Below are 18343 nucleotides of genomic sequence, written 5' to 3' on the forward strand. Positions count from 1 at the left end.
GACATTCATATGGCCTAAATTCAGGATTTTGTCTTTGTGCCAACAGTTTTAGGCATTACTTCTTTTAAAAACTGAATCAGGAACATTCTGTTAAACCAGCAGTGTAGTGAGGATGTTATCATTTTAAAGATTAGCTTAGCTCTCTAAAATTGATAAGACAAGGCAAGAATTAGTACTAAGATCTGTTTAGTTATATATCTGCAGTGTAAGGTAACAGATACAGTTATTATCAATATACTGCCTCTTGTAAATATATTAATTTATAGAATTTACTTTCATAATTTTGTGACAGTATTTCAAAGAATTCAGTTTTTATCACAGACATAGAAGAAATAAATGGACTTATTTAACCACAGTTTTATAAATTAAAATGTGAGTAAGATAAAGTATGTTAAAAAATTAGATTTGCATAATTTACTTGGATTTTTACACAATGTAAAAATTCATAAGCAGTGTTTTTAATGTCCAGATGTTTTTCTTGGATTGCAAAAATAGTAAAAATCAAATCCTAAAAGCACAATTATGCATTCATCTAATTTCAGTTAAAACCTGTGTTATTTCCTCAAAATAATATGTACCATTTATTGAAGTACTTATGGGTCTGGTATGTGTTAAGTGCATAGTATAATTGTGTAAATGCGTGTGTGTGTTCAATAACATACACATACTTTAAATCTCTTATAATCCTTATAATCTGAGAAAAGCTGTTATTGCTTTTTTAAAAAAAGCAGCTTTATTGTGATATAATTCACATACCATAAAATTCATCCTTTTAAAGTATATAATTTCATAGTATTTAGTGTATTCACAGAATTGTATGTATAACAATTATTACTTTCTAATTGTTGAACATTTTTATCACCTCAAAAGGAAACCACATATTCATAACTTCTGGTAAAGTCTTCTGACTTCTGTTTGTACAGATTTGCCTCTTCTGGACCTTTCACATACATGGAATCATGCTATAGATGTTCTTTTGTGACTTCTTTCACTTACCATATTTCCAAGGTTCATCCTTGGAAATATTATGACCATCCAAGGAAAGTTATGACCAACCTAGATAGCATATTAAAAAGCAGAGACATTACTTTGCCAACAAAAGTCCGTCCAGTCAAGGCTATGGCTTTTCCAGGGGACATGTATGGATGTGAGGGTTAGACTGTGAAGAAAGCTGAGCGCCGAAGAATTGATGCCTTTGAACTGTGGTGTTGGAGAAGACTCTTGAGAGTCCCTTGGACTGCAAGGAGATCCAACCAGTCCATTCTAAAGGAGATCAGTCCTGGGTGTTCTTTGGAAGGACTGATGCTGAAGCTGAAACTCCAATACTTTGGCCACCTCATGTGAAGAGTTGACTCATTGGAAAAGACTTTGATGCTGGAGGGATTGAGGGCAGGAGGAGAAGGGGACGACAGAGGATGAGATGGCTGGATGGCATCCCAACTTGATGGACATGAGTTTGGGTGCACTCTGGGAGTTAGTGATGGACAGAGAGGCCTGGCGTGCTCCGATTCACGGGGTCGCGAAGAGTCGGACACGACTGAGCGACTGAACTGAAGTGAAGGTTCATCCATTTGTAGGATATATTGGTACTTGATTATTTTCATGGCTGAATAATATCCCATTGTATGAATATACCATATTTTAATTGTCCATTTATCTGTTAAAAACTGATGCTTTTACAAAAGAGTAGATAGGGGCACAGACAAGTTAAGGTGCACTAAGACACTCCCCCTACAAAAAAACAAACAGGCATACATACACACCCAGATGTTTTAATCCAACTAACTTCTTCTAATCCTTCATATTTCAATTTTAAAATTTCCCTGATCTAGTGAGACTTTTTCCAGATGGCACTATGGTAAAGAATCTGCTTGCCAATACCAGAGACGCAAGAGATGCAGGCTTAACCCCTGGGTCAAAAAGATCTTCTGGAAGAGGACATGGCAACCGACTCCAGTGTTTTTGTCTGGGAAATCCCATGGACAGAGGAGCCTGGTGAGCTACAATCCATCGGGTTGCAAAGATTTGGACACGACTGAGCACCTCAGCACACACACACAGTGAGACTTGAGTGAAATGTGAAGGAAGAAATAGTTGACAGTTTCAGGGGGCAGTAGCTGGGTAGAAGGAATATGATGTGCTGGGAGTAGGAGGAAATACAGCAGTTTGACTGGAGCTGAGGGATGGGGGAGAGTGATGGGAATGACCTAGAAAGGTTGTCAGAGGCCAGACCACATATCCTAAAGACCTTCTCATATATTTTGATCTTAAACCTAAAATGGAGGGGGAGCCATTGATGGACTTCGTGACAGTGGTTCAGGTGATTTCATCAGAGTTCCATTTTTCATGGGTTGGGGACAAAAAAGGGGATGAGAGAGGGATGCAGCATGTATAGGAAGCTGCATTAGGTTACTGCTGCTGCTGCTGCTGCTGCTAAGTCGCATCAGTCATGTCCAACTCCGTGCGACCCCATAGACGGCAGCCCGCCAGGCTCCCCCGTCCCTGGGATTCTCCAGGCAAGAACACTGGAGTGGGTTGCCATTTCCTTCTCTAATGCATGAAAGTGAAAAGTGAAAGTTCACACTCAGTCGTGTCTGACTCTTAGCGACCTCATGGGCTGGAGCCTACCAGGCTCCTCCGTCCATGGGATTTCCCAGGTGAGAGTACTGGAGTAGGGTGCCATTAGGTTACTACCGCAGTAGATCAGACACTAGAGGAAGGTGGAATAAATAAATGTTATTTCCTTAGCAAGCGTGTATGTAATGCCTCCCGTGTGGGTGGGTTGGTGGGTACTCTTCTAAATGCTTTACAAAATATTAGCTCACTTAATCATGGGTATGGGACCTATTTAAGACTAAGAACGATAGGTCTTGGGTTAAATATGAAAGGTCAAGGAAGTTTTTAACTAGGGTTTTATAAAATGAATTTGGTAGCATAATTTATGTTCTCATTGACATCGATTTCAGAGATATATTCATTGGTCAAAGAGAACATAAATTACCTAGTTAGCAAAGGCATTCAAAAATTGAAGAATCTATTAATATCCGTTAACATGCAATATAGTAACAGTATAACGTGAGTTTGAGTGAACTCCAGGAGTTGGTGATGGACAGGGAGGCCTGGCGTGCTTTGATTCATGGAGTCGCAAAGAGTTGGACACGACTGAGCGACTGAACTGAACTGAACTGATAACATAATAACAAATAAGAGATTTACATTAGATGTATTCAGTGGATCTTTGTTGTTTAAAATAAGCTTCACTGATGTTTATAGCAGCTTTAGTCATAATGGCCGAAAATTAGAAGCATCCAAGATGTCCTTGAGTAGATAAATGCATAAATAAACTGTGGTACATCCAGACTATGAAACATTATCCAGTGCTAAAATGAAATGAGCTATCAAACCATGAAAAGACATGGAGGAAACATAATTGCATATTACTAAGTGAAAGAAGCCAGTCTGAAAAGGCTACATACTGTATGACATTCTAGAAGAGGCCAAAATTATGGGGACAGTAAGAAGAGTGATTGCTGGGGATTGGGAGAGGGAGGGATGAGTAGGTGGTGCACAGAGGATTTTTAGGGAAAATAAACTACTCTGTATGATACTATAATGATGGATATTGTTATTCAGTGGCCCAGTCTTGTCCGACTTTTTGCAACCATACGTACTACAGCATGCCAGGCTTCCCTGTCCTTCACCATCTCCTGAAGTTTGCCCAAGTTCATGTCCATTGCATCAGTGATGCCATCCAACCATCTCATCCTCTGACACCCTCTTCTTCTACCCTCAATCTTTCCCAGCATCAGGGACATTTCTAGTAAGTTGGCTGTTCGCATCATATGACCAAAATACTGGAGCTTCAGCATCAGTCCTTTCAGCTAGTATTCAGGGTTGCTCTTCCTTAAGATTGACTGTTTTGATCTCCTTGCTGTCCAAGGGACTCTTTGGAGTCTTCTCCAGCACCACAGCTCAAAGGCATCAGTTCTTTGACGCTCTGCCTTCTTTACAGTCCAACTCTCACACCCATATGTGACCACTGGGAAGACCATAGCTTTGACTATACAGACCTTTGTCGGGAGAGTAATGTCTCTGCTTTTCAACACACTGACGAGGTTTGTCATCACTTTTCTGCCAAGAAGCAATCGTCTTCTGATTTCATGGCTGGAGTCACCATCCGCAGTGATTTCAGAGCCCAAGAAGAGGAAATCTGTTACTACTTCCACCATTTCCTGTTCTATTTGCCAGGAAGTAATGGGGTCAGATGCCATGATCTTGGTTTTTCTAATATTTAGTTTTAAGCCAGCTCTTTCACTCTCCTCCTAAAAGAAGCTCTTAAGTTTCTCTTTGCTTTCTGCCATTAGGGTGGTATCATCCGCCTATCTGAGGTTGTTGATGTTTCTCCTGCTTATCTTGATTCCAACTTGTAACTCATCCAGCCCAGCATTTCTCATTTCTCATGATGTGCTTAGCATTTGCAAAACAGGGTGAGAGCAAACAGCCCTGTTGTGCTCCTTTCTCAAGCTTGAACCAGTCAGTTGTTCCATACGGGGTACGTTTGTTCAAACCTACGGAGTGTACAACACAAAGAGTGAACCCTAATGTAGACTCTGGGTGATAACGATGTAGTCTCATAAACTGCAGCAAGTGTACTAATGGATGTAGATTATGGGGGAAGGATGCATGTGTGGGAGCAGGAAGTATATGGGTTGTCTCTGTACCTTCCTCTCAATTTAGCTGTGAGCCTAAAAACTGCTCTTTAAAAAATTGTTCTAAAAAAAAAAAGATGAAGAAAATTCACATAAAGTTTTGAACCATTCTTATTGTAGGGAGACTGTGGAAGAAAAGAAAACGATGACTCCAGTAAAATGGCTTTAGTAATATTCTTGAAAGTAAGGTTAGTGGTGCATTTTTTTGCAGAGTACAGAGGCCCTGCATTGCGATGTTTGATATATAAGGATCTGTGTGCGTGTGTTCTCAGTCGCTTCAGTTGTGTCCAATTCTTTGTGACCCCATGGACCGAAGCCTGCCAGGCTCCTATGTCCATGGGATTTTCCCGGCAAGAATACTGAATCCCAATCCAGGGATCGAACCCACGTCTCTTGCAGTCTCCTGCATTGTAGGCAAATTCTTTACCTCTGAGTTACCAGCGAAGCTCATATAAGGGCCCTTGTGTTGTTTAAAGTGTTAATTGCTCAGTTGTGTCCAACTCTTTGCTACCCCATGGACTGTAGCCCACCAGACTCCTCTGTCCTGGGATTTTCCAGGCAAGAGTACTGGAGTGGGTTGCCATTCCTTGCCCCAGGGGATCTTTCCAACCTAGGGATCGAACTCAGGTCTCCTGCATTACAGGCAGATTCTTTACTGTCTGAGCTACCAGGGTCTCCATATATAAAGGCCTCTGCTCAGTCGCTCAGTCATGTCTGACTGTTATCCCATGGACTGCAGCCTGCCAGGCTCCTCCATCCATGGTGTTTTCCAGGAAAGAATACTGGAGTGGGTTGCCATTTCCTTCTCCAATATAAAGGCCTCAGTTCAGTTCAGTTCAGTCACTCAGTCATGTCTGACTCTTTGCGACCCCATGAATCGCAGCATGCCAGGCCTCCCTGTCCATCACCAACTCCCGGATTTCACTCAGACTCACGTGCTAGTATGGTTCAAATATGGGGTTCCTAGGAGGTGCTGGTGTTAAAGAACCTACCTCCCAGTGCAAGAGACATAACAGATGTGGGTTCAATACCTGGATGGGGAGGATCCCCTGGAGGAGGGCATGGCAACCCACTCTAGTATTGTTGCCTGCAGAATCCCATGGACAGAGGAGCCTGGTGGGCTACAGTCCACAGGATCTTAAAGAGTCGGACACGACTGAAGTGACTTAGAAGGCAGGCACACACACATGGTTCAAATATAAAGTAGTCCCTTTGGCTGCTATGTGAAGTTGATATTTCATCAGCTGAGAGGCAGGGGATGACTGTGAAGGAAGACTTTTAACGAGTTTACGTAGACTGTTATTAGGACCTGAACTTAAAAATTCAGTTATGCAGAAAGTTCAGCTATGCAGAAAAAGGAAGTGGGGATTACTTTTAGTAGTCATGGTATTTGATGGCTAGACTAGATATGAAATATAGGGCACAGGGAGAAATCAGTGATAACTCTTTAAGTTTATATCACTGAAACTTTATTCTTTGAAATAACAGATAATGAAAGGCAAAGATTGATTGGCGACCGAGATATGTGGTTTAGGTCATTGATAGTGAGTAAAGTGAAGAGACTGAAAGCCTGAGAGAAAAATCAGTTTAAGATTTCTAGTATGAATTGAGAGAATTATACATAACTTTTTAAAATTAGATTTTTTATTTATCCTATAAATGATCCTTTACTCTGCTCCCTAGAGCTCTGTCCCTGACATGCATTCATCTAACTCTGATGGATGTTGTTTGTGATATTATATAAGTAGGTTTCCTTGTTTATGGTGTTTTTGAAACTTTTTATCATCAAAATTAGTTTTAAATAAAATCATTGTGTAGAACCAATGTTCTGCTTTGGAAGAATAGTGAAAGGCAGTGGTTTTCACCCTGGCTACTTCCTCGATGGTTCAGCCAGTAAAGAATCTGCCTGCAATGTAGGAGACAGGTTTGATCCCTGGGTCAGGAAGATTCCCTGGAGGAGTGCATGGCAACCCACTCCAGTATTCTCGCCTGGAGAATCCCCATGGACAGAAGAACCTGGTGGGTTACAATCCATGGAGTCGCAAAGAGTTGGACACGACTGAGCAACTAAGCACAGCAAAAGAGAGTCACGCTGGGGAGTTTTCAGAAACATACAGATGCCTGGGTCTCCCTCCAGAGAGTTTGATTCTGATTTAAGGAATTGCCAGAGAAGGCCAGCAAAGACCACCATCAGGTCAGGAAATCCTGACTCTGCCAGAATGCTGAGAGTGGATGTGAAATCTTTCTCAAGGGGCAGAATTTTTATAAACAGTCTTCTGACAGAGACAAGCTTTTACGTGTGCCAATTTACTAATTCACAATGAGAAATATGCCAAGTGAAAGAACATTAATGCTGGAGCTGGCAGACCGACCGTTCTTTGCTCTGCTTGTGGGGTAGGTCATACAAAGTTAAACTGTAATCAGGAAGTTGGATGGAGAGCCTAAAGATCAAAGAAATTTATTATCTGCCCAGGCTCTGCTATAGGGGCCAGAACACTCATCCTTTGTCCACCCTACTTGACTGTTGAACAGGACTTTTCCATCAGCAATGTGTTGTGTTAATTTCCTTGTACCTTTTCAGCTATACATCCAATTATTCTTTTGAATATTTGCCACAAATTTAATATTTGTGTATAAAGTGAAAGCTCACTGCAAGTTTAATTTTCATTTTCTGGCCAGTACAAAGTCTGAATATTTTTTTCATATGTTTGTTGTCTTTTTAGATTGGTTCTTATGAGAATTGTCTAATTATATCTTTTGCCATTTTTTCTCCATTGCGTTGTCTTTCTCTTGTAAATTTGAATATTTTATATTTTCTGTCATCTACATTCTACTTTCCCCCCAACTTTTGTCCTTTCTTGTTTACAGTATCATTTCCTTATAAATATTTAAAAATTTTCTTTGGTCAAAGGCATTCTTTTTAAATAATTTTGGGCCTTCTATCTTCACTAAAGGTCTCCTCTTTCCTGGATTATGCATGTTGATTTTGAATTCTTTTCTAAGACTTTAAAACATTTTTACTTCATATCCATCTGGAATTTGGTCTTTGAATATATTATATTTATTTTTCTGCAAATGAGTAGCAAGATATTCTAAAATTATTACTAAATAAATCCCCCTTTTCTTCTACCTTTGCTATGGTGAATTCTTTTTCTGAAATTTTGGCAAGGTTCTCCAATCTTTTATATTAATCTGGTTTATGTACATTTAATATTCACTGAGTTGATTACTTTTGCATAACATTCTGATATAATTATTTATATGTAGACAGATATATTTTACCTATTTTACTAAGTTTTTTTAAATTTAAGTATATTTGATGTACAATATTACATAAGTTACAGGTATACAATATAGTGATTCACAATTTTTAAAGGTTGACTGTATTTATAGTTATGCTATATTGGGTATATTCCCTGTGTTGTACAGTGTATCCTTGTAATTTATTTATACATAGTAGTTTTTACTTCTTAATCCCCTGCCACTGTATTACTCCTCTCCTCTTCCCTGCCCCATTGAAAATCACTAGTTCTCTATATCTATGAGTCTGCTTCTTTTTCATTAGTTAGTTAGTTGTATTTTAGATACCACATATAACTTATGTTATTCAGTATTTGTCTTCCTCTGTCTGGCTTGCTTCACTTAGCATTATGTCCTCCAGGTCCATCCATGTTGTTACAAATGCAAAATTTCATTCTTTTTTAAGGTTAAATAGTATTCCACATACACAGACATACATATACGCCACATCTTCTTTATCCCTGCATCTGTTGATGGACACTTAGGCTGCTTCCACATCTTGGCAATTGTTATTAATGCTGCTGAGAACACTGGGGTGCATGTATCTTTTTGAATTTGTATTTTTGCTTTATTTTGAAAATATACCCAGTTGGTATATATGGTAGTTCTGTTTTTAGTTTTTTGAGAAACCTCTATGTTGTTTTCCACAGTGGCAGCACCGATTTACATTCCCATCAATAGTATACAAGGGGTTTCCTTTTTTCCACAATCCTTGACAACATTTGTTACTTGTGGCCTTTTTGATGATAGCCATTTTAACAGGTGTGAGATGATAATCTCACTGTGATTTTAATTTGCATTTCTCTCGTGATTAGTGATGTTATACATTTTATACTATATTTTGATAATAGTTATATTCTGATTATAGTTATAGTCTGTTCTGATTATAGTTATCTTTTGATTTAGACAATAGTGTTTGTATTATTTTTAAATGCTTTTTTTTTTTTTTTAGTATGTGCATGCGTGCTAAGTCGTTTCAGTCGTGTCCAACTCTGTGACCCTGTGGACTGTAGCCCACCAGGCTCCTCTGTCCATGAGATTCTCCAGGCATGACTACTGGAGTGGGTTGCCACGCCCTCTTCCAGGCCATCTTCCCAACACAGGGATTGAAACTGCATTGCATCTCATTATGAGGAAGGAAATAGCAACCCACTCCAGTATTGCCTGGAGAATCCTGTGGACGGAGGAGCCTGGTGGGCTGCTGTCCATAGGGTCGCACAGAGCTGGACACGACTGAAGCAACTTAGCGTGCATGGATGTATTGGAGAAGGAAATGGCAGCCCACTCCAGTACTCTTGCCTGGAGAATCCCAGGGACAGAGGAGTCTGGTGGGCTGCGGTCTGTGGGGTTGCACAGAGTCGGACATGACTGAAGCTACTTAGCAGCAGCAGCAGCATGTCTCCTGCATTAGCAATCAGGTTCTTTACCGCTAGCGCCACCTAGGGAGCCTTCCTCCTAGGATTGTTCAATTGCTCAGTTGTGTCTCTTTGTGACCCCATGGAATGCAGCATACCAGGCTTCCCTGTCCTTCACCATCTAGTATACTCTAAGATAATTTTCTCTAATGCAACCTAAATAAAGTTGTACTGAAATCTTAATTGGAATTGTACTAATTAACGTATTTTCTGGGAATTGGCACTTAAAAGAACAAATGCTTTTATCTGTAAGTTTGTCCTTATCTTTGTTCAGGTCTTCTTTTTATGTTCTTTAAGAAGTTCTTGTCGTTTCCTCTATGTAAGTTCTATGCTTCTTTATTAAATTTATACCTATGTATTTTATATATGTGAGTAAGTTTTTATCTATTTTCATTTCTACGTGATAATTGCTAGTTAATAAATTTCATATCTTCTTTCTCAATATTTATAGTAATTATTTCATTTTATTATGTTATTGCATTTACTTATTATCCTGTGAACTTTAAAACAGTAGTGAATGGTAAGGCAAGAATCAGCATCTTTGTTTAGTTTCTGTTTTAATTGAAATAGATTTGGTGTTTTGAAATCTACAATGATATTTGCTGCTGGTGTATGGTAAATATTTTGTTCCTTTTGTCTCTGCTGGATACCAGTAAATTTCTTTGTCAGCTAATTTAAGTGTGTGGGCCATACAGCTATATGACTGTTTTAAAGTGTAATCCCAAGAGTGATGGAAGGAAATGCAGGCTCCGTGAGCCTTTCTTAGTTAGCAACCAGTTAAAATATTAAGAGAAAGTCTGTTTTTTCTTGGTCTCTTTACATCTTATCAGCCTCAAGGGTATAGAGAACTCAGCCCAACTGTTTAGATTCTGCTCGCTTTCTTGTAAGTTGAAGAAAAACGGGTACACAGCCATATGTAGTTATTTCTCTCTCCCTGGGTCTGGGTACGTTTACTGGATGAAACACCTGGGTATGTTTACTGTAGGATTCTGGTATTCATATACATTAGGTTAGCAGAAAGTTTGCTTGGGTTTTTCTATGAGCTGAATGAACTTTTTGGCCAACCCAATATTTTTACTTTACGGCTGTGCTGTGGTGGTGCCCAAGCTTATGTCTGGCCAGAGGAGGGTTTGCCACAGTGGGTTTTTCATTGGCAGTAAAAAATTTTTATGGGCAGAAGAATGGAGAACAAAAATGAAAACAACTTTTTTTGTTGCTTCTGATACCATACCCACAGTTGAGCTAAAACTCATTCATTCATTTTTGGAGGGGGAACAAAGCTTAGAGAGCTTCAATATTTTGACCAAGGTTATAATGACACTCAGTAGCCAAATCAAGTCTAGGGCTCTCATCTTCTGACTCTTAGATCCATACATATTTTTAAAATACCACGTTATTACTAAATTTATAGAATAGTTTCCTAGCCAAGATTCTGAAGGTTCAAAAATAATAACCACAGGGAGACTCTGGCTGAGTGAGTAATGGATTATTTAGATGATCGGTCGTTTTTTCTTCATCTTTATAGTAAACAATATTACTGTGGTAGATTTAAAGTAAAAAAAAAAAAAGTTGGAAATGTGCCAAAGATGTCATAGGAACTTCTATGTTTAGAAATTGTTTTCGATGGGAATAGTTTAGCCTAGGATAAATAAACATTTTATGAACAGCTGTCCAAAGAACAAGCAAAAGTTTTATTTTTTCTATCCATTGAAATTCATCCAGAAGCAAAATCTTTGGATTGAGTGGTGAGGAAAAATAATTTCATTTACACAGAATAGACAAAGTATTTAGAAACAGAAGAATTGGAGAGTTTCTCCTATGAAGGAAAATAGACATTTTTCTTTGGGTTCATGAAAGAAGACAAATTAGTAAGGGTATGCCAGGTTCTAGATAAGAAGTTAATTAAGGTGTCAGTTTTCTTCTAATTATTTTGTGAAGGTTTGTATAAACTTGGAAGTATAAGTAAATGACAATAAATGAGAAATTCCTGAAGATAATGTGTAAACCAGGAGTATTTGTTTCCAACAGATAATAAAACCTATTATAAAGCTACAGTAATGAAGAGAATGGTACTGATACAAAACTGATTGTTGATGAGCAAACTAGAAAGCATATTTGAGTATGAATTTAGTTTATGATAGTGAAAATCAGGGACAAAATTTTAGTAAACATACTGAGAAGAACCAATTAAATGTTAATGAAAAACTTTAAAATCTTTATTGTGTAACACCGCAAATAAATTCCAGTTGGACAGGTTTAAATGGAGTAAATGAGACTAAAAGAGAGTTAAAAGAAAATAGTGGTAAATATATGTCTGATCAAAATGGGAATACTTTTTCTTTTTTAGCCTGTTTTATGTAAATGAATTTGAAGATGCAACAATATTTGACTTGGGATAGTTATTCTAAGCAAATATTACGTTAATAATACAGACTTTTAAGGAGGAAAAATGGATATATCAAAATCTGGCAGTTTTGGAGGACATAAAGCCACTGATCTGAAAGTTCTTAAACTGAGGACTGAAGTCCACATTCCATTCAAATGGGACAATCAACTTTAATTAGAAGGCAGTTTCCTTGTTGTACATGAACAATAACTTGATGTGATGTTTTGGATCTAGTTCCTTCCAGGAATTTTACCAGCTGGTTGTTAAATTATTGATGGCTTGAAATCATCCATAATGGGAGTGATGGAACAATGGAAATTAGCAAATGCTACAAATCAGGACTTTTTTTTTTTTAAAGAGGGCCATTTACCAGCTTATCACTTGAAATAAGATTTGGTTTGTTAGCATAAAATAAGATACTATGCAAACTGTCTTAATAAATATTAAATAATGTATCCAAAATCATCAGCGAATAGTGTCTGGTATGAGGTTCTTAAATTTATGAAGGAATTTTGAGGTATACGTTCCTTGCCTTTGGCTAAGTGGATTTCCCTTGTGGCTCAGATGGTAAAGAATCTGCCTGCAATGTAGGAGACTGAGGTTCGGTCCCTGGGTTAGGAAGATCCCCTGGAGAAGGAAATGGCAACCCACTCCAGTATTCTTGCCTGGAATTCCATGAGCAGAGGAGCCTGACGGCTTACAGTTCATGGGGTCACAAAGAGTTGGACACGACTGAGTGACTAACACGATCACTTTCCTTGCCTTATGCAGCAAATTGTGTTTGTGCACTGAAGCCATCATATGATATTTTCATAATTTATCTCTTAACATGTTCAACATGCACATTATTTATATTTTCTTTTTTCCTCTTCAGAAATAATTGCTTTCAAATGTACAGTTTTGCTTTGGATAGTTGGTAGAAAGATACATGAATCCAACTGGTCTCCCCAAAAGTTGAAATTTTCATTTATTCCCTAATACTGATTCTACTACCTTTGTCTCTATGTTCAATTTATCTACCATGTAACCTGATGTGTGTTTTTGATGTTTTATTTTAATTGACTTAAAACTGTTTTCTTTTTTCCTCTTAGCTTAATCCAATACATTATTGTTTTAAGCTTTGGCTTGGGCTGTTGTTTATTGTGGCTCTTCCCAGGCACCTTTGGTTCTAGCTGACAGGAATAGAATAGGCCTTTCTTTCTTTTCTGAAAAATTAATAGACTTTTTTATAAAGAGCAGTTTCAGGTTTATAGAAATTTGAGCAGAAAGTACAGAGAGTTCCCACGTACCTCTTCTCCTGCCCTCCCTGCTCTGCCCATTTGGGAAGAGCAGGGAGGGCCCTGTTGACACTTTACATTAATGTGATACGTTTGTTAAAATTGATGGACCTACAGGGACACATCATAATCACCCAAAGCCCGTAGTTTACAACTTCAGTCTTGGTGTTGTGCTTTATATGGGCTTTGACAATTTATAATGACATGTGTCCAGCACTGCAGTATCATATAGAATAGTACCATGCCCCTAAAAATCTTCTGTGTTCCACAGATTTATCCTGCCCTCCCTCTAACCCCTGGCAGTCACTCATCTAAGTTGTCTCCATAGTCTTGCCTTTTCTAGAATGTCAAATAGTTGGAATCATACAGTTGGAATATAGCCTTTTCATGTAGCCTTTTCAGATTGGCCTCTTTCACTTAGTGACATGCATTTAAGTTTCCTCCACATCTTTTCATGGCTATGTAATTCATTTCATTTTAGCACTAAACAATATTCCATTGTCTGGATGTACCACAGTTTGCTTATCCATTCACCTACTGAAGGACATCTTGGTTGCTTCCAAGTTTTGACAGTTAGGAATAAAGCGACTGCAACCATTTGCATGCAGGTTTTTGTGTATATATATTTTCAACTCCTTTGGGTAAATACAAAAGAACACAGTTGCTGTGTTCTCTGATAAGAATATAATTTTGTGAGGATCCTTCAAACTGTCTTCCCTTTTACATTCTCACCAGTGATGACAGAGAGTCCCTGTTGTCCCACAGGCTCATTTGTTGTTGTCACCGTTGTGGATTTTGATCACTATGATGGGTGTGTAGTGCTGTTGACTGAAAAAAGAAAAAAAGTGCAGCCTAAAAACTGAGAATTGTGTTTTATTTGGCAGACTTGCTGAGGACTTAGGTCTGGGAGGCAGATTCTCAGATAGCTTTGAAGAACTGCTTCTAAGAGGTAAAGGAGGAGTCAGGATATATATTAGAGTTTTTACAACAAAAAGCCAGGTAATCTGAACATCAAAAGTTTGCTGTTAATTAAAGAAAAGCAGACATCTGAAGTTAATGAACTTAGCACTTTTCTATGTATGGGAAGATGGAAGCATTTGGGCTTATTGAAATCATTCCTTTGATATGTACCTTAATTATCTAGGGCCAGTATCCTGTTTTTCTCCATCCTGAATCTCCTCAGAGTGCACACCTGAGGGCTCTGCAGTGGCTGATGGCTTCATAACTACAACTTCCTTTGTTTACTGATAGAGCAGGTGACATTTTTCATCCAGAGTGGTATCTCATCGTTGTCTTAATTTGCATTACTCTGAAGATGTACGATATGGAGCATCTTTTCATATGGTTACTTGTCATCTGTATGTCTTTGGTGAGCAGTCTGTTCAGATGTTTTGTCTGTTTTAAAACTGGATAGTTTATCTTCTTATTGCATTTTAAGAATTGTTATATATTTTGGATGCCAGATACGTGTTTTGCAAAGGTTTTCTCCCAGTCTGTGTATTTTCATCCTCTTAACAATATCTTTTGCAGAGCTGAAGTTAATTTAATAAAGCTTCAGTTTATCAATTTTTCTTTCATGGGTCTTACTTTTAGTGTTGTGTCTGTAAAGTCATCACCAAACCCAAGAACTGTTAGATTTTCTCCTTATAGTCTAGGAATTTTATTGTTTTGCATTTCACATTTAGATCTGTGATCCATTTTGAGTTAGTTTTTGTAAAAGATGTAGGTTCTGTGTCTAGATCTATTTATTTTTGTAGTATGCAAATGTCTAGTTATCCCAATACCATTTGCTGAAAATTCTCCGTTTTCCACTGATTGCATTTGCGCCTTTGTCAGAGATCAGTTTCAGTTGACTCTGTGTGAGCCTGTTCTCGGCTCTCTATTCTGTCCTCTTGATGTCGTCATGTATTCTTCATTAGTAGCACACTGTCTTGTTCACGGTAGCATTAAAATAAGTCTTGAAGTTGAGTACTGTCAGTCCTCCAACTTTGTTCTTCTTCAGTATTGCTTTGGCTATTCTGAGTTATTTGCCTCTGCGTGTAAATTTCATTCAGTTTGTTGATAGCCACAAAATATCTTGCTGGGAGAGGCTTGATTTTTAAACTAAGAGTTTTGCTTTTGTCTTTTAAAATAGTTATGTTTGACTTTTGGTCTTATTCAAAAGGCCATTTACCTTATACCTTTTCTTTCTTAGGTCATCATCAACATGTTTATTATTAACCAATATAAGTGAATAATCATTATTATAATAAGAAATTGTGTGGTATTTTGTTACTTTTCTGTATTATATAAATCTCTACATAAATATGTATGTATAAGATTATGACCAAAGACTAGTAATTTTTATGTCTAAAGACCTGGCCTTGGGGGTGAGGGTGCTGCGCTCAGTTTTCATGGACTCCACTGGGGTCTTTTAAAACTACATCTACTCACTCCTACTCATCTTTTTTAGGGCAGCTCAATCACTGAGAGTCACTGAATTTAGAGGGAGTTATTGAATAGAGTGTTGCACGTAAGAATATAACGGAGGCAGAAAACAACAAGAACCACTGCTGTAAAGTAATGAGGTCAAACATGATTCAACTTAGGGTTTTTGTGTCTCTTCTCACGTGTCTGTTCTCCTTCAATGAATTTAAATTAATCCTATAAGGGAATAGGAGACTTATGAGCATGAAGAAGGTAAATTTTTTTTTTCTATGAGACATGATAAGTACAATGTTATACAGAGCTCGCTATCTAAAAATACCAAACTTCACTGGTGGTCCAGTAGGTTGAAAATCTTCAATTCATGGGACATGGGTTCGATCCTTGTCCCATGGAAGATTCCACAGTCCTTGGAGCAACTAAGCCCATATAGCACAGCTACTGAAGCCTGAGCTCCTAGAGCCGCTGCTCTGCAACAAAAAGCCATTGCAATTAGAAGCCCTTGCATTGCAACTAGAGAAAGCCTGCACACAGCAACAAAGACCCAGCACAATCATAAAAATAAATAAATAAATGATTTTCGAAGTGCCATATTTACTTTTTATTTGCGCCTTATCTATGAGAATGGAGAAGGAAAATGCTACCCTCTCCACTATTCTGGCCTGGAGAATTCCATGGACTGTATATCCATGGAGTCGCAAAGAGTCGGACACAACTGAGCGACTTTCACACGTATCTATGAGAAAGAGTACACAGGCTAGCTTTTAATTTTTATATCTTAATTTATATATTAATCACTCAGGTCTTGCTTTATTCTTTTTATTATCAGAGTTTAATAGATTTATGTTCCAAGGATGTTTAATATGACATTGGGTTTTTACAACTTGTAATTCAATGCCTAAATTGTGTTAAGAATTACACTCTTAACAGTTATGTCATTATTCTCTAGTAGACATATGTAAAATTTTCAAAAGACTTTAATAGCATGTAGAGAAATAGTACTATTTAGCTTCATAAAATATTTGACTCAAGCAATCTGGTGACATCAGGTTAATCTAGTTATGTAGAAACTAACCTTCTTAACCCTGCTTAGAGTGACTATCCCTTTTTCTTAACTATTAGCAGAATATGAGAAAAATGCACATATCTTAACCAAGCTGAACATTATATTGAAATACACAATCGGGGGAAACCATTTTGGTACATAAAAAAAGTTATCTAATTTTTATTTATTTTTAAAATATCAGTGAAGTTAAATATTGTTTTTGTGGTTATTGGCTTGTTTTATCTTTTGTAGCTTGTTTCTTCATCGTTTCTGTCCAGTTTTCAGTTCGGGTGTGGGTCTTTTTCTAACTGATTTCATTTTGAGGTAAAACTGATTAACTCTTAAACACTAAAAATTTGATTTTTCTTTCAAGTTGAAGTATTTTGATGTTAGAATGTAATGTGGATATTTAGAAGATAGACCTTTATTTGGAAGATAAATACAAGTTTCCCTAAAACTTCTGGCTGTATTGGCAAATGTCTTGAAAATTCAATTATGATACCTAGGGATATTTATTTATGCTTAACTTATGTTTATGCTTTTTAGGAAGTAGAAGATAGTAACGATGAGCTATTTGAGAGATCATATTAACTAAAGTTTTTCTTTTTGAGAAGACTGTAAAAGTTAAAATGCATTAAGGTTATACCTCATCAAAGTCTACAGTTCAAGTGCCAAGATCTATTATAGGCTTCTTGTTTAAAACATTTATTATAAAGTTAAAGCCAAAGAAACTTTGTAACTCTCATATGACCTTATGAATCTTAATTACCAGAAAAGATATATTTTGCATCTACTACCATAAGTCAAAAATTTAAAAATGTTTTATCCTCATTTTTATTCCTAAAATGTAAATTAAAATTCTAGAAACTGAGTAGCCTTTTTGACTATTTTATGATTCTCTACATCTATCCAACATAATGTGGATATAAAATATAAAGTATTCTTAATGATCCAAAATACATTTTTTAAATTTAAGATCTTCTTTCCCCACAGTGACACTTACAATATACAATGTTGGATCATGAAACAGAGTAAACAAACACGTCATTGTTTAAAATAAATGGCATGCACTGTGTTCAAAGGACTGTGAATTTTTATTTTGAACTCTTTTATATGATTTTAGTTCTAGAATACAATATATATTTTAATTTTATGTGATACAAAGATATTTATCTTCTATGCAATATTAACTGTTTATAATAGTCTTTTGATTATTATTATTTTGAAAATATAAGCATCATGTATGACTAATTTGTAATCTTACCATTGGAGGTAAGATTACTATGCAAAATGTACTATGTACTATGCAAAAATGAGTAAACATAGATAATGGATAGGACATGAAAGTAAGCCATTCTTTGGCATTTATAAGTTCAGTCTTTCAAAAATACTTATTTTTTAAATTTGCAAATGATTTTTTTCTGAAGTGACTGCCCTCACCTGATTTTATATTACTTTCTAGAATTTTCTTTTGATGTTACCATGGTCACTTTAGATATCTTGACATATGTTATGTTTGGTAGAGTAGGTTTTTTTGTTTTTTTAGTTGACAGAACAATTCCTTAGGAGTTGGGAATGTATTTCTTTAGATTAAATGTATTGTCCTATGGTTATGTAACACACACATGAACAGAAAGTGTTTGAAAAATTGTGTTCTGCTTCCTATTTCAAGGAGGGAGTAATTTCTAGGACAGCATATTGAAAGCACAGTCTCTGGAGATCAGGTCAAGGTAGAGAAGTACATTTCTTACAGGTTTCTCCATGGATATTCTAGGCCAAAGGGGATG

General features: G+C 37.0%; 1 protein-coding gene across 18 annotated transcripts in view; it reads left to right on the forward strand.

Moving 5' to 3' along the window:
- Positions 1 to 18343, forward strand: part of FRYL (FRY like transcription coactivator) — a 269726-nt gene that overhangs the window by 104101 nt on the left and 147282 nt on the right. For 8 of the 18 annotated variants that reach the window (XR_015165432.1, XM_086405834.1, XM_086405837.1 and 5 more), the window contains exon 4: positions 1833 to 1995. The exons of 9 other annotated variants lie outside the window; for them this stretch is intronic. Coding sequence is in view for 7 of the 9 variants with exons in the window: in XM_086405834.1 (XP_086261960.1) it covers positions 1941 to 1995 (55 nt within the window). In the remaining 2 variants the exon portion in view is untranslated. Of the gene's footprint in view, positions 1 to 1832; positions 1996 to 4834; positions 4898 to 18343 lie in introns of those variants that run through there. One more of the 18 variants, XM_086405845.1, reaches the window with a different exon arrangement.

This window comes from Bos grunniens, chromosome 6 (assembly GCF_055505025.1).
Source record: "Bos grunniens cultivar Pamir isolate PY7600 chromosome 6, Bosgru_T2T1.0, whole genome shotgun sequence".
Classification (NCBI taxonomy): Eukaryota; Metazoa; Chordata; class Mammalia; order Artiodactyla; family Bovidae; genus Bos; species Bos grunniens.